This window comes from Medicago sativa, chromosome 7, assembly GCF_051527215.1.
Source record: "Medicago sativa cultivar Bolivia chromosome 7, Bolivia_mono, whole genome shotgun sequence".
NCBI lineage: Eukaryota > Viridiplantae > Streptophyta > Magnoliopsida > Fabales > Fabaceae > Medicago > Medicago sativa.
The window spans coordinates 81066915-81087785 of record NC_140755.1 but is presented as its reverse complement, the minus strand read 5'-3'; the positions used below and the strand labels follow the sequence as shown (position 1 = coordinate 81087785).

General features: G+C 33.5%; 4 protein-coding genes across 4 annotated transcripts; 3 read left to right on the top strand and 1 right to left on the bottom strand.

The window, feature by feature from the left end:
- Nucleotides 1-2218: 2218 nt before the first annotated feature.
- Nucleotides 2219-5018, top strand: LOC146909118 (carboxypeptidase). The gene is made up of 2 exons (XM_085726920.1): nt 2219-2530; nt 4690-5018. Exons 1-2 carry the CDS (start codon nt 2278-2280, stop codon nt 4842-4844), a joined length of 408 nt encoding a protein of 135 aa, XP_085583046.1. The 5' UTR covers nt 2219-2277; the 3' UTR covers nt 4845-5018.
- Nucleotides 5019-5932: 914 nt separating this feature from the next.
- On the top strand, nt 5933-8240 carry LOC146909117 (uncharacterized). Its single transcript, XM_085726919.1, has 7 exons — nt 5933-6058; nt 6528-6599; nt 6726-6775; nt 6857-7004; nt 7388-7474; nt 7570-7662; nt 7962-8240. Exons 1-7 carry the CDS (start codon nt 5942-5944, stop codon nt 8037-8039), a joined length of 645 nt encoding a protein of 214 aa, XP_085583045.1. The 5' UTR covers nt 5933-5941; the 3' UTR covers nt 8040-8240.
- Nucleotides 8241-8385: 145 nt separating this feature from the next.
- Nucleotides 8386-11371, bottom strand: LOC146909116 (Translation initiation factor IF2/IF5). The gene is made up of 2 exons (XM_085726918.1): nt 11267-11371; nt 8386-10270 (listed from the first exon to the last, which is right to left on the bottom strand). The coding sequence occupies exon 2, from the start codon at nt 9962-9964 to the stop codon at nt 8645-8647; it is 1320 nt and encodes a 439-aa protein (XP_085583044.1). The 5' UTR covers nt 9965-10270; nt 11267-11371; the 3' UTR covers nt 8386-8644.
- Nucleotides 11372-18487: 7116 nt separating this feature from the next.
- On the top strand, nt 18488-19392 carry LOC146909115 (uncharacterized). Its single transcript, XM_085726917.1, has 2 exons — nt 18488-18743; nt 18895-19392. The coding sequence occupies exons 1-2, from the start codon at nt 18629-18631 to the stop codon at nt 19170-19172; spliced, it is 393 nt and encodes a 130-aa protein (XP_085583043.1). The 5' UTR covers nt 18488-18628; the 3' UTR covers nt 19173-19392.
- The last annotated feature ends 1479 nt before the right edge of the window (nt 19393-20871 follow it).

The following is a 20871-nucleotide window of genomic DNA, read 5'->3' as shown; positions in this document are numbered from 1 at the left end:
TAGCTTCCTCAATGGCAGTCACTTTTGGTCTCCATCTGGCAGGTAAGCTTCTGAGTATCTTGCTTACATGATCAGAAGCAACATAGCTCTTCTTTAGAATCTGTAGACCAGAAACTAAGGTTTGAAACCTTGAGTACATCTCCTCAATAGTTTCATCATCCTTCATTTTGAATAACTCATACTGATGTACAAGCAGGAGAGCCTTTGCTTCTTTGACCTTCTTGCTCCCTTCATAATTTGAACAGAGAGAAGCAAACATAGCTTTAGCAGTGGATTTGTCACTCATCTTCATGTATTCTGCTTTGGGTATGGCAGTGACAAGAGCTCCTCTGATAATATGATGCTTCTTGTAAAGTTTCCTCAGTTCTGGAGTATGTTTCTTTCTATCCACAGCAGCTCCTTCTTCATCAAGGACTAAGCCACCAACGCCGTCTTCCAGAATATCCCACAATTCTTCATCTAGGCTCATGATGTAACTGTAAAAATTGGTCTTCCACCAAGAGAACTCTTCAGCATCTCCATTGAACTTTGGAACTTTTCCAACACTGGTTTTCTTACTATCACTATAATCATGTGAGACATTTTTATAGCTAGTATCACCATCAGGAGGAGGAGTAGTCATGTTTTTCTCAGATCTTTGACTGTTGCACGGTTAAGTGATACACAACAGACCAAGGCTCTAGATACCAATTGAAGGTGAGAAAAACACAAGAAGGGGGGTTGAATTGTGTTTTAGAAAAATTCTTCGTTTCTCCTTAAAACTGAACACACTGATCAGAAGCTAAGTGAGACAGCTTCTGAAGTGATAATCAGAATCTAAATGCAGCGGAATAAAACAGAGAGAGAGAAGAAGAACGACACAAAGCAATTATACTGGTTCCTTCCACAATCCGGAAGTAGTCCAGTCCCCCTTGCACTTCCAAGGAGATTTCACTATGAGTAATATCTGATTACAAATGCTCAAGCACACAAGCAAGAGACTTCCAATGCTCAAGCACACAAGCAAGAGACTTCCTTTGCTCAAGAACACAATCAAGAGACTTCCTGCTCAAGCACAACTGCAAGAGACTTCCTAACTAAACAAAATTACACAGAAAATTGTTTAAGGTTGAACACTTGATATACAATCAGAGGTGCTCACAATACAAATCAGATACAGACTCAATGGACTTAAGAATTTCTAAGATATGACTTTGAGACACAGAAATTCTAAGTGAATGCAGAACAATTTCAGCAGAGGTTTGGTACTTGTGAAAATCTTTGTGAGTCTTTCGTTCAGCGTTCTTGCATTACCAATTCTCTAGGTCTTCACTCCTTTATATAGAGGTGTGAAAGAGACGTTGTGAAATTGCCAGCACACCAAAGAGTCGTTGTTGAAGCTTGATCTTTCACCAATGATCTTTTGCCTGATTTGGTTGTTGTCCTATGAAGAACAAATTTGAAATCCATTCCTTATCCAAAGGAACATCTATGCAGGCGAGACCGTATTCTGGAGCTGTTTTCTTGTCTTGAAGTGCAGACACAAAACAGAGTAGTGGAGAACGTGGTTGTACAATTCGTACAAAGTACAATGTCAACGCTTTTGTCCAAATTGCAAACACATGCCTTCAAACACCTTTGAAATGACCGTTGCAAACTCCACTAATCCTTTGTTTGTGTTTTCGAATCCAATAGACAGCTTTTGCATTGATAATTCTTCAATTCTTGATTCTTTGCAAATCCAGTTGATATTCAGCTTCTGGTGAAATGGCTTCTGATGAGGCAGCTTCTGATGATGCAGCTTCTGATGATGCAGCTTCTGATGAGATGACTTCTGCAGCTTCTGATGATGCAGCTTCTGATGATGTGACTTCTGGACCTCTTGTCTTCAGGAGCACTATTCTTCAGGAGCAGCTTACTTCAGGAGCGCTATTTCTTCAGGAGCAGCTTGACTTCAGGAGCGCTTTTTCTTCAGGAGCAAGTTGCCTTCAGGAGCGTCCAAGCTTCAAATTTTTGTTGTTTCCATAGCTCTTTATTTGCTCATTCAGAACCAATGATGATGTAACTTTATAATTATGGTCCTGTACACTTGAACAAATATTAGCTAATCCAATTTACAATTTTTAATACCTTGTTATCATCAAAACTCTTTAAGGTTTATTGTTAAACACATTTTGTTCCAACAATATCAATTTTAATAAACTTGAAATATATTATTACTGCATATTCTTTTATATTTCCCCTGTGAAATAAACATATGTAGCATTGCAATTCTTAATTCTTGTTATCTCTGTTCCCATGGCTCTAATGTTTTCTCACAATCCTCCTCTTCATTTTAATTGCAACAAAACCCCTTTTGCTTTTCAATCTCAAATCAAACCCAACATAAATTTCTCACACTTGCTCCAATTCCCACCTATTCGGTGTTCCTCAACTTCCAACAACAAAACCAGTAGCATCAACCTTAGAACTTGCAAGAACTGCAAAACCCAATTTGACCCTCAACTCAACCACCCTCTTGCTTGTCGATTTCATACTGCCCATTTTGGAGGTACCCCACTTGCTTTTTCTTCTTATTATGCATTTCATATTTCTATTTTATTAAATTTGCAATATTTTGATTTTGATACATCAATAATTAAATATTATAAAGCTTAGTTTATAAGGTCTGACTGTAGTTAATAATGAATCATCAACACATGACACAACACTGACATTGACACGTAGATAGTGATATTAATTTGAGAAAATGGAAGTTATTGAATGTAAGCATTAAGCAGTACACATGTTGGTGTCAAGTGTTGGCATTCATCGTCGATACAATTCGTATACCGAACGCGCCTTCAATTTGAAGTATCGGTGTTTCATTTGTAATTAGTTACAAAGAAAATGATGAAAGTCAAGTGTGCTGAGTGGTGTGGTAGTACCTTATATTTGAGCAGTCAAAGGTAAGCAAGATATCACTTATTTGTCTGTGTTAAGCAGTAGTGATGCAGACATAGTTAACTTATTAAGTTTCATTTGTTATGGCTTCCAAAGTTGAGTAATGGTGAGCAGGTGATAAATGCCTACTTTAGCAGTTATACTAAGTCTAATGTACGTCGTTGAACTTATGGTGTGAAAATGATTGGAGGGGGGTTAACTGCTGAATTACCAAGAAACGGCTGTCGTGGCCTGTATGCCATTTTTGTTAACTTTCTTCATGTGAATGTGAACATGTCCTCAGTATTTGATATTTGAAATTTATTGATTTTATTGAAACCCTAGTATTGCACCGGAATTAAGTTCAATTTACTTTAAGACCTGGCTGACAAAGCATGACTAAACTTGGAAATATGGGTTGTCTTTACTTTCAAACCTGACATGAAGGAAGGACGGTATGAGGTTCACAATGTACGGCAGCTTTAATGTTCTATCTAGGATTACATTTGAATTTTCAGTTCTTCTCTATTGATGTTGTTTTCTTGAATTAGTGAGGTATATAAGGGCTTCCTTCCACTCAGTGCATTGTTTATCTAGACCATGTTAGCCATGGCTTTCTTCTAACCCTTTTCAAAATTATCACAAATCACAATGCCTTTTTCCTTGCTAACTATCTTCTTGGAGATTGGGTTCTTGAGTCTTGATTGGTGGAAATAGCTTTCATCATTATATAGGACAAGAAATATTACATTAAATTTTAAGAATACTCGATTAATTGGTTGAGACGTGTAGCATCAAACTTGTTCTTAAATATAGATATGATGCCTTTTTTACTCAGGAGGCATTAACATAACCTCTGGATGTTACTCATGTATTTGGCTGTAAATCTAGTCAATTATCTGATAACTGATTGGAATGAAATGAAAAATATCATACACACTACTTTAATTCTGTGGGGAAGGAGGGAGTAAAATCTTATATAGAGCTTGTGTTGTAGGGCAAGGTAACTGTGTTTTTCTGATGGCATAGCTCAAATAGTAATGAAAAGACTTGTTGACATTCATATGAGGCAGCAATTATGATTTTAGATTTCATGCCTAATAGACCTTTTGATTACAAACTTAAGTTGTGTTTACCACAGCTACAAATGTCAACACATAATGTTGATTCTCTTACTTTTATGGAGCCATAACATTGATTTCTGTAAAGCTGAAGTTAACAAAGGATCTACTATGAAAGGTTCAAAGCTTGAATGTGAGATGATGCAATTAGAAGGCACGTAGGTTTAGGTAGAGAAACTAAATCTTGTTGGATCCATATTGGTACAAAATGTAGACCATCATATGAATTTTGTAACCAAACATAAACCAACTAGGTGGGTCAGTCAACTACATGGATCAAACCAGACCATAATATTCTATCATAAATCATATTTCTAGTCAACCCATTGACCTCTATGTTTATATTAACGGCAACATTAAATATCAAAAACCTTTTGTTTGTGAATTTTCACGAAACAGATTTTGGGTTCAAAAGTTTAGTTCCGAGTTTAGAGGAAAACTTGGGTAATGGTGCTAAACAGTTCATTATAAATATTGCTTCTGATGTACTTGTTATGGTTATTGTCGTGACATTTAGGATTCCTTTTGGTAATAGTTTCAATTTTGTCCAATCATTGCATTGATGAAAGTTTGTGAAATTTGATATCATTGATACTAATATGCATTACTACCTATCTAGACACAAGTTGGCAGTGATTGAATTTCTTTCTATTTTCCTCAACCACAGGAGAAACTAAGAGAAAGTTTGAGAGTGTGCATGAAGGGGGAACCATGAACACTCCTGGCTCTGGCAAAGTTCTTCAGTATTGGCATTGTTGTGGATCCGAAGATCCATTTGATATCGGTTGCACCGCTTCTCCTCACTCCTCATATGATGACTGATTTAGATGCCATGAATCTGTGATTCACTTTCTCTGTTGAGGATTCTTTTTGCTAAATATTGTTTCCGAGCTCTTGTAAAAAAAATCCTTATTCAATAGTTTCTGAAAACATGAATTCTTTATTGTAAACAATTGCACAAGTATGAGAGTATTCAAATCTGTTGCTCAGTCGAAATACTTGGTTTTCCATTCATGGCCTGCTCCATTGACAAAAGCATGCCAATGTGAAAAACTTTTATAAATATGAGACTAAAATTAAGGAAATTATATGGACAATCCAATTCATGAGTAATTTTTTTTAATAGTATACAAGATCTGTGTCAAAAAATAATGCAACCTTATGTGGACAAATTGCCCACTGTGGATTAGTTTTTCTATACATACATTTTTTATTTTTTATTTTTCATTTCACTAAAACGTTGTGCATGTTTTCTTGAACATGATTTGCCAGGACAAGCAAAATAAAAGGAATTTTAACATTAAAATATTGATGTCACTACGGTATCAATAGATTTGAATGTGTATTTTTAAAATGTGTATAAATTGTAGAACATAAAAACAAAATAAGAGGGAGCTAGAGATAATTATATACGGTGTTACATACGATATCTTATTTTGATGCTCAAATAAATTCAAATAGAAGGGATTGCTCTTGAAGTTAGGTATTTGAAGGAAGGTTTTGACCATAACACTTGGACAACCATTCATTTAATTAAATAAACAAAACTTGATAGGCAATTCCAAGATTCATATATATACTTTGTTTATAGTTAATATTTGTGTTTGAATTTCAGATCGCTAAACAGTATACCTTCCTTGAGTATGTGGAATTAAAGTTCCTTTCTTCCGTAACCTTTTCTTAACGTACTACCTTAGGCAAACACAAAACAAAATGAAACTACTCATATAATGAAATTGGTTTACGTTGCAGTTGTAATTCCTGAAGGAATATATTACCTAGTGCATAAAGTTTTGAGTTTTGAGATTAGTTTGGTTTTGTGGATTCATCATTACATACTAAATCTAAAGGAGGATATTATTGCAACAAATTACAACTCTATGGTCAAACAATGTTGATGTGATTTTTTTGCATATAAAATGGGTGATCAAATTGATTCATATTCTTCTAATACATCAGTACAATGTCGAATATGTCACGATGAAGATGAAGAGTTAAACATGGATACACCTTGTTCTTGTTGTGGCACCTTGAAGGCAAGAATTCCCTTGCTCATTTTCTTTATTTTTTAACCGTGAACATACCATTATTTGATAAACACAAATAGATTGAACAAACAGTGTATAGTATTTCTTAAACAATGTAGTTTGCAAAATTCATTTGTATGACTTTATAATTTATAGTCCAAAATCATTTGAGTTTGTTCCATAAGAGTTTGCTAGCTTGGCTCAATAAGAGTTTGTTTGGTTCATTTGAACTTATTTACATGCATAGGTATTTGCCATACTGCCTGAAAGAACTTACATGAACAATTTATGACATGTCCATACGTTATCCATAATAGCTTATGAAAACAACTTTTAGTATATATGAAAATTGTTTAACTCATTTGACCTTTTGTTATAAAAATAGCTTATGCACAAACACATGTGTGATAATCACTTAGTTAACTTTTAGTATATATGAATATTTTAAGTTGACACTTGTACTTTTCATACATTGTAGTATGCACATCGAATGTGTGTTCAAAGATGGTGCAATGAGAAAGGTGATACCACCTGTGAGATTTGCCAACAGGTTTGCACTTTGCTATTATCTTATTCAACATCTGATCATTGATATCATCATAAGTTATTCAAAATTGTGAGAGAAAATATGCTTTAATTATCTTCCCCTTTATTTTGTTGATTGTGTTAATTGCAGCAACTTAAAGGCTATACTGCTCCTCCACCAGCTCCTTTATTCCGCTATGGGTATGTATTCATTAGTTAGTTCATATCGTAGTGCTTCTCTATGGATCAAATAATGATAGAAAATTGTTAATTATCTCTCAGGGGCAACTGGGAAATTCCAAATATCGGTCTTAATAATCATCGATTCGTAGCACTATTTCCTACTAATCATGAATTCCTAGAGCTTGACTTTGAATATTCAGCACCCTCTACAAGGAGCCTAATGTTCTTCCGCATTGTTACTGTTATTGTAATTTCCATTTGCTCCCTTTACACATGTGTTTGCACGCAAAGATTCCACAGTCAGCAGCTCTGAGTATTAAAGCAGATTTACCGAATTCAAAATTGGAGTCGTCCTGTTTTGATTTAACGACTCCAACTACTGATTGCGTGAATTTGTGAAATCTCTAGCTGTGGATTATCTGCCGTCAAAGGTTCCATGCATTTACACAGTTAGCAATTAGAGTTGTTAGATCAAGATCGGCTCTAATTTTAAGTTTGTTTTAAAGATGATTAACCGAACTTATAAATTAGAGTTGTCCAATCTTGTAAATGCAAATTCACTTTACAATTGATTTCTGAAGATTATGATCGTTCTTACAATAAGATTGGTTCCCTATCTATCTATTGCAGTTTGTTGTTCTGCTTGTTTTACGTCATACACTACCAATCATACTTATGCTCAATGGAGTAGGAGAGTACTCTTTGACAGTGTTTATGGTGAGTGTAAAGGTACAATCATAATGGAAACAGTTGACAACCTTTTTGATATGCCAGTAGTCCAAATGAAATTTGATTTCGTCAATGTATTGCAGTTGCTAGTGTGGGGAATCATTGGATTAATTATACCAGTGTATATGATGGTAAAAGCTCTTAGTGCTATCCAAGTCCAACAACTTCAACACCAGGTTAACGAATTCAATTTTTTCTTAAACATTTGTATTTGGTTTTGTTTAATAGAATTAGACGTAAAAAATCAGTGCTTATATTTGAAATTTAGCATTTGTATGTGCCCAAGTCATAGTTACAAAGATTTATATAGGTTATATAATTTGGTGCACTATTTGTTAATAACAAATCCACGTCATTTGAATTGAATTAGTCAAATGCTTTTGTTTTCAACAAGCTGATAACAAATCCTTATTCACATCGCACTACAGCTTTTATATTTTAACACAGGAATCGGTTTTAATCTATTTCTGCACAGGATCATAATTCCCTTATGCAATCACGTGAGGAAAATGACATGGGGCAGTCTCAATTGCGTGTCATCCATATTCAGTGATTCCACGGTCTACTTCAGATGAAAAAATCGCAATGATGACAAGTCCTAGTTTGAAAATGAGAATCAATGTGACTATTATAATGCATGTTTCTTCTTTTATTAAGCTCTAAGCAAATTATATCTAGCCCAATGTCAATCATTGCAATGATTCTCTAAAGCTCCACCCTTAATTTTAATCCTAATATCATTGGATTAATTCAATAGTCAGCGTGGTGTCGTTTTTCCAACTTGTGCAATAGTAACATAAAAATTCCTAAACAACCAAATCATAACCTGAAATAACATATGAAGACCAAATAGTAGAAACAATTAACGTATGAAAAACAAGTAGAAACAGCAAACCATGTCAATTAAAAGTAGAATATAACATTACTAGGGAATAGTTCAACAAACACAAACACACATGACAACTCCAAGTTTAAACAAAGCTCAAAAGAGATACTACGGAACAGTCTCAGACCATAACATTATGAGCCAAAAACAAAGACAAACATCATAACTCAGTTTTAAAACAAAAACTCAATGACACATAGGGAAAACAGACCCCCTTTATTCTAAATAAAAGACACGAACAAAGCAACAGATGTAGACAATTCGCGGACACACTATTCTTCCTCGGACTCTGACTCTGCACTCTGAAGCCACTCAATGAAGGGTTTCACATTCTTCCAAATCTGAGCATTCTTGGTGTCTCCTTTCAGCCCTTCTTGATACCACTGCAATATGTGCTCTTCCTCCAGCGCATCAGCATCATAGAGTGCCTTCAGAACCAGGGCAACTTCCTTGAGTGCATTGGAAGTGGACTTGCAGGAAAATTCCTCAATTGCACGCAGCAACAGCAAGGGCATACCCTCTTCCACAGCAACTGCAGCAGCAAGGTAGTTCTTCTTCTTAATTGCTTCTTTTGCAAACCCTTTCTCAATGTCACCAAATAGGGCTTCATACAGAGCACTCATCTTTTCTTGTGGAGAGACAGGAAGTGATGCCCAATGGGCCACCAATTCTTTGGCCGAAGCACCTTTCTTCAAATCAGCTTTGATTTCCCCGACTAGAGTTTTGTAGTTCATGGAGTTACCATTACCATTAGCAGGATTGTCACTTACCTTAGCGGCTGCTTTCTCCTCCTTCTCAGGTTCAGTTGTGGAGAGCATAACCATATCAGCTGTCACAGCACTTAACTGTTCTTGGATCCTTAACCGAGCAGCCTCCAGTGATGTATCTGTTTGCCATTGTACGTCATCTTCATCTTCAGCCTCATCCTTCTCATCAACTTGACTTCGAGTAGGAGATGTATGATCTTCATCAGAGCCATTTCCTTTTTTCCTTGAAGAGCTTGTTTTTGCAGTGCTTTCCTTAGCTCCCTTCTTCTTGACAGCCTCTTTCTTCAGCTTTTTCAGCTCTTCATCAGCAGCTTCACCTTCCTTCAGTCTCTCCTTCTCAGCTCTCCTCATGGCCTTCTTGTCTTTGGAACCCTTCTTACTTTCTGGTGGGTTCTTAATGATGAACGTAGTCAGCTTGTCTCTCATATCCACGTCAGACACAAAACCACAAGCAGCACATTTCATCTGGATCATTTGAGTCTTAGTAATTATGATCTCAGTTTCAGGATTTCCACAACCATAACACTGGACGTATTTCTTGATGAAGTTCTCAAGAAGGCCAGCAAGTTTTGCAGTATCATGTGCTCCGTTAACATGAGAAGTCCCAGTTTTCTCATCAAATTTTGACTGTGCTCCAAGTTCACAGCCAAAATACTTGGTTGTGTAAGAGGCTGGCCTTGCCAAAGCTTTTGCAATATCAACCATGTTGACAATATTCGTTTTGATGCCGTTACCTCTGCCCTCAATTTTGGTAATCATTCTAGGCATCTTGTACCTGTAGAAGGCATCATCGCTGTTGCCAGCACCAATGTTCTGTAGCGCCATGATGATTCAAATGCAGGAAGTCTCGGAGAAACAGAGGAGAATATCACAGTCAGCAATGAAGATCTCCTTCAGAGATTGCGGGAGGTTGCAAATAGAAATTACAGAGCTCGGTATGTTCCTGGTATGGGGCACGATGCATACAGCTGATTTTTCTAAGTAACGGCTTGTTCTTTTTCTTAGAAGAAGAAAAACACTCTCTAAGCAACTCAATTGCTCCCAAATGGATGGTTGCCTGTTCAAACATGAAAGAAACTTCAACGTTGCACCTTCACCTCAGAATCTGCCACTGCAGAACTAGCAGGAATCCTGAATCAACAACCAGAAGCTACATTAATTTGGTTACAACAGTGAAATAATTGATAATTATAACACTTCTGATAGATGACAATATAACAGCAGGCAAAAGTACTTAAAAACGCAAAAGTAACGCCTTAATGAAGAGTAAAACGATCGACGTTAACAATTCCAGAAGGCGACAAAATAACAGCAAGTAAAAGCAGTTAAACCCACAATGTTAGTGGGTATTAATGACCGAATAACACCTAACAACTGACGGTTAGCAAAGCACAAAGAACTATCGAAACCGACAAAGTTGGATATAGTTAATAACTAATTGTAACCATATGCAGCCAAAAATAACAATATTTCGCCAAAATTAGCTTGCAAATAGCTTAATTATTTAAACATGTTATAATTAATATCAAATAAATCAACAAAACAATAATAAACCAAGCCTTAAATCATATTCACGAACAAACAGTGATCTGCCAACTCATTCAGCTCTATAACAAACATTTGAATATAGCATAGACCTAAAACCTAATCAATTACAATAACCTAAACCTAAACAAAAAAAAAGACCAATCCAGATTAAAGCATATATATCAAACACCATAATTTAAACCTAATCATTCATAAATAAATAACCTAAACCTAAAAAACCTAACATAATAAAAAAAATCCAAAATCCAAAAAAAATAACATTTAATCAATAAAACAATGATACAAAACAATTTTTCAATTCAAATACAAAAAGTATGAAAATCTTTATTACCGAATGATTAAGCTTAACGGAAAATCTTTACACAGAAAATCGTAGTCGCAAAATATTCAGATCTCAATCATATATCATCGATTAAAATAAAAAATATAAATAAATTAAATCGAAAACAAATAGAGCTAGAACACGATTCAGAAAACACGATCTAGGTTAATTGAAAATCAAATAAACAGATAAATAAACATAAAAATAGGAAGGAATATCGAAAAAGCGATAGAAAAAGGAAGAGAGAGAAAGCAAACCCTAGAAGAGATTGAAAGAAGAGAGTGGTGGAGGCGATAGGAGGCGCAGCGAGAGAGAAAGTGTGTTGTGTTTGTTTGTGTTTTGAGATTATGAGAACGGTGGGTGCGGCTCATAACAATACAACTCTATTTATATATAGCATCAATAACCCTTGTTCCGTGTTTATTCTGTTTTTTTTTATTACTCTCTCTAGATTATTCTTTTCTTTCTCCCCAAACTATTTTTATTACGTCAACATTTAGATTTTTTTTATTACTTAAGAATTTCTATGTAATTGTGTGATTTCTTTTTTTGACTAGGAAATTTATGAAATAAAAACTTAAAAAAAATAAAAAAAAAATTGGACTAGAGATAATGAAATGGTCTTTGGAAAAAAAATTGAAATCCTTACTTATTAGTATAATTTTTTCCGTTCAATTTCAATTGAACTATTTTCTTTAGAGGAATGTAAAAATCAAGTGAGAATTGATCACAAATTCATCGCGACAAATTATGATTGGTTGATTCACACCGCTGACAATGTGTGTTTCCTCCAAACGTGGACTTTAAGCAGTTTTGATATTCCTTTCAACTCTTGAAAACAAATTTTGAGGATAAAAAATATGGAATGTAGAGCACCGCTCTTTTCTTTAATGTGAAATAGTTTCATATAATTGGCCGAGTAGGAAAGAATCTTACTTATACGTTATGTTTGTTTTCACAACAGAGTTCATATTCTGATAGACTCAACCGGAGACATGTTTTAAAAATTAATTTTTTATTGTTATAAACAAACATATATTAATTTAGATTTCATGTAAAAATCTTATAAACAATAGTCTCTAAATTATTTTATTTGATTAACTATGAGGAGGATAGGGTGCATATATGGTTTCTCAAATTCAACTTTTGTGTATGTTGCAAACGGTTGAGAGTAGCAAATAGCAAATGCTCTTTTTACCGTTGAGTTGTAATCGGATTTTAAGTACTTGCTAAGTCTCTCAATGGGCTTAGCCGTAGCAGCAATAAAATTTGGGAAATCGCTATTCTAACTTTAAAAATTGCTCTTTAACACTTAACAAATATCAAAATATCTTAAGCAGCAGTTGACTGCTGCTCGCTACCAACAATAGTTAACTCTTGTTGTATTATGAACCTGCATATACAGGAACACAAAAATTGAAAGAAAAAAAAAACCGTAACGGCAGTTAAGTGTCGTTGGAGTTGTAGACAACAATCCTTACAATTTATGGCGCTTCAGGTTAGACTTTAGTTTTACTTACAAAACTCTTTTTTTTTTATCCAAAAATCAATTTATGTGAATTAATCGATCAATATGTTTGCTGAAATTGATTAATACTAGGTGTACCACACTAATATCAGGTTGAGCATAAATTAAATTTATCCATCTATGTGCAACAATTTTGAATAACTCAAGAAAAAGTTAAGAATTTTGTGAGGAAAAAATGTGACCAATGAACAACAAGTATTTTTATAATTTATCCCGCAAAGTTAACATGCAATGTGAAGAGTTTGATTCTTAAAAGCTTTTTGTTATTTCAAGATTGAATCAATTCATTGAAAACAATATAGACAATAATGCATGAAACATGATTGAAAAATTGAGAGTTAGACGTGGAAAACACCATTTTATCAAACTTATAAGCAACCTCATTTGCTTGCTTAAGAACATACTGAAGGTGAGAAAAACACAAGAAGGGGGGATTGAATTGTGTTAGACGTTTCTTCGTTTTCTTTAAAACTCAGAGCACTTAATATCAGAAGCTTGAAGAACTGCTTCTGAAGGGAGTGGTCAGGAGTGTATGCAGCGGAGTAAAACAGAGAGAAAGGAAAGAAGAAAGACACAAAACAATTATACTGGTTCCTTCCACAATCCGGAAGTAGTCCAGTCCCCCTTGCACTTCCAAGGAGATTTCACTAGAATGTAATATCTGATTACAAATGCTCAAGCACACAGCAAGAGACTTGCTTCGTTCAAGCACACTTCGCAAGAGTCTTCCTTTGCTCAAGAACACAATCAAGAGACTTCTATGCTCAAGCACAACTGCAGGAGACTTCTAAACAAACAAGATTACAAAGAATAATGTTTGAGGATGAACACTTGATATACAATCAGAGGTGCTCACAATACAAATCAGATACAGACTCTAAGACTTAAGAATTTCTAAGATGAGACTTTGAAAACAGAAATTCTAAGTGACTTTGAAAGCAGAACAATTTCAGCAGAGGTTTGGCGCTTGTAAATTGTGGTAGAGTCGTATGCCAATCTCTAAGTCTTCACTCCTTTATATAGAGGTGTGAAAGAGACGTTGTGAAATTGTCAGCACATCAAAAGAATCGTTGTTGAAGCTTGATCTTTCACTAATGATCTTTTGCCTGATTTGGTTGTTGTCCTATGAAGAACCAATTTGAAATCCATTCCCATTGTGAAGGAACATCTTTGCAGGCGTAGCCGTATTCTGGAGTTGTTTTCTTGTCTTGTAGTGCGGACAACTGCAGAGTAGTGGAGAAGGTGGTTGTACAGTTCGTACAAAGTACAATGTCAACGCTTTCGTTTCTTTTGCAAGCAAATGCCTTCAAACACTTTTGAAATGACCGTTGCAAAATTCCACTAGTCTTTTGCTGTCTTTAGATGAATTTCGATCCATGAAACAACTCTTGAATCCTTGAATTTCGCAAATCCAGTTAATCTTCAGCTTCTGGTGAAATACAGCTTCTGATGAGGCAGCTTCTGATGATGTAGTTTCTGATGACGTGGCGCTTCATGACCTCTAGTCTTCAGGAGCACTTTGACTTCAAGAGCGCTTTAGTCTTCAAGAGCACTTCTCCTTCAGGAGCGCTTTAGTCTTCAGGAGCACTTTGCCTTCAGGAGCATCTAAGCTTCAATTTCGTTGATTTCTTTTGCTCTTTATTTGCTCATTCAGAACCTTTGTATGATATAAATTTTTAACTGTGGTCCTGTACACTTGAACAAATATTAGCTAGTCCAATTTACAATTTTTAATACCTTGTTATCATCAAAACTCTTTAAGGTTCATTGTTAAACACATTTTGTTCCAACACATACTTCACGAGTTCACGTTGAAATTATGAGTAGAAGAGAGTAGCCAAGAGTATTTTGTGATAATAGATCCAAACTCATGAGTTTACTCTAAAAGAATGGATGTAACATCCAAAGTTTTCAACATTTTCATTTAACTCTTAAGTCAGTTGTGTTAATTATTATATGCTAAGATGTTTGAACATCAATATGGGATAATTGGGATAGACTTGATAATGTTTTTATAAATAGAAATTGATTTTAATTTCTTGAATCTCCACCTTGATTATTTGAATTCTTGTTAGAACCTTCAAAGTTTTCCTTCTTTTTTCACATCTTTTTTCCTTTGTTAACTCATCATCTTTCAGTTTCTTGCGAATCTTGGGTTGATGAGCTGGTGATGTAAACTTATATGAGTTCCTTTGCTTCAACCTCAATTTACGTACTTCTAGCGAGGCTTGCAATTATTTTAATTAACTTCATCTTAGAAAAATCCTTTGATTCTTCAATAGCACAACAATATGATCAACACTTGTAGTTAAGGTCTCAACATCTTTTCAATCTTCATCAAGTCACTAACAGTTTCACCATATGTCTTCATTTGGTTAGTTAGCATCACCAATCTTGAGAAGAATTCTGCATGTGATTCAGTACTCTCATTCATCTGCATCATCTTATACTGTCTTCTCAAAGCTCGAATCTTGAAACGAACCAGATTCTATTATAGCAATTTGTTGGGACAATTTGATGATTATGGTAATGCTGAAGTTGAACGAAACAGAAAAGAGAGAATAATACAATTACAATGATCAACATGTTTTTAGATACAAGTGCTAACGAGCAACTAACTATCTAAAAATTATCAACAAACTTAACAGACTTAACTAACTTGTCTAACAAGTAACCAACCTAAGACTTAGTTGACTTGTTTATCAAGCAATAATAATCTAAACCATGGATTAATCACTTCAATTTTCAAGAAGGTTATTTGGTCACATACGAGAGAAGAAAACACACACATGTCTTGTTGTACAATTATTATTTTTTGTCTATTTTTTTTTTCTTGGGTCTATTTTGCAATTGTGAATGCAAATGATAAAGATGTTGTTATGGACCAAACTAATGGGCTTAGTGAATGAATTTGTGGCAATTTTTTTTATTTTTTTGTTATCAAAATAAAATAAAATTAAAACAACAGTGAAGTGACACATATAAAGCATAAAGTTTCACTATAAGTGAGAAATGTTTTTTATTTCTTCAATTGCATAAAATATTAAAACCTTTGCTATTTACTAATCTCAAATAACTCAGTTGACAGGGACAATGCATTGTTATATGCAGGGGTTAAGGTTCGAACCCCGGTCATCCTATTTATTATTCACTTTAAAAAAGTGAATTCTAACAATTAGGCTACTTGACAAAAAAAGTGAGACTTTGAGGTGATGTTATTTTTTGATTACCCTCTCTAAGGCTTAGCTCCCATTTTTTTTCTTACGCCCTCCTATCCTTTTTGTAGATCTAATTGTTGACCTATTTGTCTTTTATAAAAATGATTAGACGAATTATTTTGACAGTCTCCACTTTCCGTATTGTTCCATGACGTTTCCTTAGGTTTACGCCTTTCATATGTTAAAAAAATAATAGATTAAATTTCTTAATTTGTATAGTGTTAATAGTGCTTTACCCCCTGTAATATAGGTCATTTCCGGTTTCCCCCTGTAAATTTTTTTTTTTGAATTTCATCCTTGAAATTTGAAGATTTTTTTATTTTGGACCTTCATGGAAAATTTCACCCCTTGTAATTTGAGAAAATTTCGGTTTACCCTCTGTTAATTTGAGCAAATTTCGGTTTACCCCCTGCCATATCTTCGATTTTGTACTGTCAAAATTCATGAAGGTCCAAAACCAAAAATCTTCAAATTATAGGGACGAAATCCAAAAAAAATATTTTACAGAGGGTAAAACCGGAAAGAACCTATATTAAAGGGGGTACTATTAACCCTACAATATAATACTCAACATTTAAAGGAAACATGGAGGATTTTGAACAACAGATGAAGACAGGTGAATAGTTGCCAATTAGATATGCTTCATTGTAAACATAACATATGACGGATTTAGCAAGCTAAATATATACGACTAGGTGCTATTTTTCACCCTGCCCTCGTTACTGAAGAACTCATGCATAACGAAATGCACTTCTAAATGACATAATTATTATTTTTTCAACATAACTAGTGTATATGTTTTGTTTTTTTATGGACCCTGTGAAATGAATAATTCAACTCGATTAGAGTATGCCGAATAGCACAAATCATATTATATATTCCTTTGCCCCTCAAACAAACTGTATATATTGTTCACAATAAACACGGTTTATTGTAGAAGAAGAAAAAAAAACACGGTTTACATAGGGGAAGCACTTGGGTGACATAATGTCACCGTGACATTAAATCTGTGTCACACAACACACATTGTCACACAACATCTGGGCCACACAACACAACATCTTTGTGTGGCCCAGATTTAATGTCACGGTGACATTATGTCACCCAAGTATTTCCCGTTTACATAGTATGGTTTTTCTTTTTTGGTTGAAAGGTTCACGTAGTATGTAATGTAAAAGTTATTTTATTCATTTTGGAAGAAAACCATGAGGATGCACTCTTTTCACTTTCCTCAATATTATCAAATGTCTCATAAACTGGATTTATCTGTTACTTATTAAAGTATATTGAATTAATGTTGGACATAGTCAAAGTTCAATTGGAAAATAAAATAGAAAATTATAAACGGTTTGATTAGTCCTCGCGAGCTTAGTTCAGTTGGTAAGGACAATGCATAATATATACAAGGTCTAGGGTTCGAACCCTGACCACCACAAAAAAAAAATGATAGTTTGATTAGAAAAAAAATTATAGTTTGATTAGAAAATTGTTATGGAATATGGAATGTCAAATATGAGTGTTAAAGTCTCATTATATGGAAGAGTTGAGGCTAAACAATAACATATAAGTGTGATGACCTATAAATTTAATAATTTAGGGTTTTAAATGAAGATGTGATGTCTAAATCATTTGTGTTGTTGGTCTTAGCACAATGTAATGATCCAAATCAGTGAGACTCCTCTTCATGGCTCAAGGGTGGTATCATAGCTCTTGTTCAACTTGGTTAGGGGAGCAAGAGAGAATCATAATGTTGGATTACAGATATAGAGAGTCTTACCCTTGAGGGAGAGATGTTGCGACATGTCAAGTGTGATTTATAGTTTCACATTGAATGTAAGAGTTGAGGTTGAACAACATATAATAGAGAGGGTCCATAAATTCAATGTCTTAGAATTTTTGTGAAATGTGGTGCGCAACTCACTTGCATGATTGTTTTTACATCACAAATGGCTAAATGAAAATATTTGTTAGACATCCAATATACACCTTAAGAGAGATAAAAATAAATATAGAGATAAGAGAATGATGTTATAGATGTGATATGTTGACGAAGTGATAGAACAAAAGAGATAAAGAAAAAATAAAGTGTTGAGTGAATGTAAAAAAAGTTAGGACTTCCATATATCATAGTTGTTTACCAAAAGTATAATAGTTGTCAAAAAAAATCTCTTAAGAACTAAAATCTAGAAGTTTTTTTTTTTTAATGCAGGCAAAAGTCACAAATTCTATTTAAATTGAATACGTTGACAGCAGATTATTATACCAAATGAGACTTTGTGGCTTGTATACCATGACATGCCAAACCAAAGTTTTGGATACTATATACCGCCAAACCAAAATACCAAACTACATTATCAACACTACCAAAACATATTAATTAATACATTTACCAATACCATGAATTAACTAATTGATTAATCAGTAGACTTTTCCCCAAAACATAAATAATTAATAAATTAAAGAAGCCGGTTATTACTACTTGATCTAATCCGCTAATATATATAATATAAAACTACAAAACAAATTGTTATTTGTTAATTATAAACAGGACTTTCCTCTCTGGCTTCCTCCATGCCTGTTTAGAGTAATAGCTAGCCTCCTTAGAATATACAATTATATTTATTTTTTATTATAAGATCAAAATAATTATTTTCCCTCAAAGCATGGGATTGTATCATGCTTCTTGACCCCTAAATCACCTTTTCTCATGTCCTTACAAGACAACTAAAGAAAACCTACAAAGCTAATTCACACCCATATATGTTTATTCAAAAGCAGACCCTTTCATTATACTCTCTCACCTTTTTTGCTTCAACAATAAATAAAGGCATAATAAACTCATAGTATTGTGAAAAAAATTGAAGGTGCAAATTATGGCTGCTTCTATGTCTTCTTTCTTACCTATGAAACCAAGAGGAGCATATCTCAAGAGATTCAATACACGTCAAGGGATGCAAGTAATAAAAGTACAAAACTATCAAGATGAAGGTAATAATCAATTTCACAATATGATATTTTCCAAGTGTTATTTTTTGTTGATTTTCTTTATATATTATAATAGTATTATTTGGTTACTTTTTTCTTTTCTTTTGCATTCATGATCAATATATCTCACTTAGCTATCTAATCATAATCATAGGGAGATCAACCAATATAGTAGATGCGAATTTGAATGTTCTAAAGGAGAGGATAGAGATGGTGAAGATGAAGGAAAGATTTGAAAGGTGTTGCAAATGTCAACATGGTTGGAATTATGTCCCACTTTCTATAAATGATCATAAAAAAACCAAAAGAGACAAAGAATTGAGAAGCTTCATTCAGTTGATTGGTTTAGTTTTTGGAACTATTGGTCTTACCTCTTTTGCTGGAACCTTTTTCCTTTGCCTTGTTTCAATGCTTGCTCATTTGCAAGTATGATTTTTTAAAATGTATTTATCCATTTTCTATTTGCTTGCTCATATAGTTCAATGATTTTTTGCCCTCCTCGCTCTTCTATTTCCATATTAAGTATTATTCAATGGAAAACAAAAGTATTAGAATTAGAGAATTCATATCTCTTTCGGGTTATAAGCAGTCTTGAGATTGTTTTTAGCTATGAGACAACAAAATAAATATCTTCTCTATTTGTCAAAATAAATATATAGTTTAACTCTTAAGGAGTGCTTTGCAACATATATAGTTTTAATTTATTTCGAGTTGAAAATTAGTCACTGTAATTTATTGCAACAATACCCATTTTATATTAAAAAAATTATGATTTATGGAAGAAACTAAGAGTGGATTATAATTGCTTTACTTATTGCTTCTCTCTTGAGTGAATTCGTAAACTTATAGAAATGCATATTTTGTCCTGGTTAAATGCAAAGTTTTATTTTAGTTTGTTTTTATAGAGCTAGCAGCGAAACTCTTGTACACTAAGTACAAAGAAATAGAGAATTATAAGTTCGAAGTCACTCACATATCAAATATTCTTACAATATTTTACCATCTTAGTTGTGATTATGAAAGAAATGCAATGTTTATCAACTCCGGGTCTCTTAACTAATGAAATACAATGTTTAATTATCTTTAATGACGTCTAATCCCAACACAATTCTTTTGCATGACAAAGTAAATGTTTTGAAAGAATTTCACAAATTCTTTTGCATGATTATTACTCCCTCCGTTTCAAAATACATGTCCGAGTCAACCACTTCACATATGCCAATGCACAATTTTGACCGTTAATATCTTTAATTATCTAAAGTAAAAAATTATAAAAATTTAATATTTTGAAAATATTTGTCGAGACAAATCAAACAACATCTTACATGCTAATATTTGTATTTATACATTAGTTAAAAAGTATGGTCAAAGTAAGTCAAGTGAATAGTGCATATTGCAAAAATTTGACATGTATTTTGAAACGGAGGGAGTATGTGTTTTTTATAGGTCAATTCTATAATCACAAGTATATATTGCACTATACACGAGCTTGTTTTCACCAATTTGATCAATATCATAACAAAATAAAATATATAATATATTGATCAAATAAACTCATTTAAGTTGGTTTAGTAGTGTTGGCTTAAGTATTTGGAGTGTGCTCCTCCAAAGTCTCAGATTCAATCCTCCTTTATGTTCTTTTTCAGAATAAGTATATTGATCAAATGGTAGAAATCAAACTTATATATAAGACAAAAACCCTTCTTATAGTGTGATTTTTGCACATATTTGTACGCATCAATTCATCAATGATTTTTTATTTAACATATAATAATAAAATAGTTTTTAAAAGACAAAAGCAACGAGATTAATTTATTCACAGAAAAACGATTAGAATAATTAGTAATTAACCTTCAAAGTTTTCGCTGGTTCATCCATTTTTTTTTTTTTTTGTTACCAGTTCATCCAATCTGAAATGCAAGGACGTTAAATTTTTTGAGGGTTGATTGTTACTCATTCGTTTTTTTTAATGGATTGTTGCTTATTGTGGATATATTCAACTTGAGAGTTTCACACAGTTGAAAGATCAATATACACAATATTTTTAAGGTTTTTTTTTTGTTTTGAGGGAAACAATATTTTTAAGGTTGTTTCTTCCTTTAAAATGTTAAAGAGTATCTTTGTGGTGTTT

What these genes read in the sequence shown, in the direction of transcription:
- LOC146909118 (XM_085726920.1), top strand. Translation starts at nt 2,278, where the DNA reads ATGGCTCTAATGTTTTCTCACAATCCTCCTCTTCATTTTAATTGCAAC. An exon ending in TCATACTGCCCATTTTGGAG is followed by an intron (nt 2,531 to 4,689) that starts GTACCCCACTTG and finishes CCTCAACCACAG; the next exon opens with GAGAAACTAAGAGAAAGTTT.
- LOC146909116 (XM_085726918.1), bottom strand. Translation starts at nt 9,964, where the DNA reads ATGGCGCTACAGAACATTGGTGCTGGCAACAGCGATGATGCCTTCTAC.
- LOC146909117 (XM_085726919.1), top strand. Translation starts at nt 5,942, where the DNA reads ATGGGTGATCAAATTGATTCATATTCTTCTAATACATCAGTACAATGT. An exon ending in CTTGTTGTGGCACCTTGAAG is followed by an intron (nt 6,059 to 6,527) that starts GCAAGAATTCCC and finishes CATACATTGTAG; the next exon opens with TATGCACATCGAATGTGTGT. An exon ending in GCTCCTTTATTCCGCTATGG is followed by an intron (nt 6,776 to 6,856) that starts GTATGTATTCAT and finishes ATTATCTCTCAG; the next exon opens with GGGCAACTGGGAAATTCCAA.
- LOC146909115 (XM_085726917.1), top strand. Translation starts at nt 18,629, where the DNA reads ATGGCTGCTTCTATGTCTTCTTTCTTACCTATGAAACCAAGAGGAGCA. An exon ending in ACAAAACTATCAAGATGAAG is followed by an intron (nt 18,744 to 18,894) that starts GTAATAATCAAT and finishes TCATAATCATAG; the next exon opens with GGAGATCAACCAATATAGTA.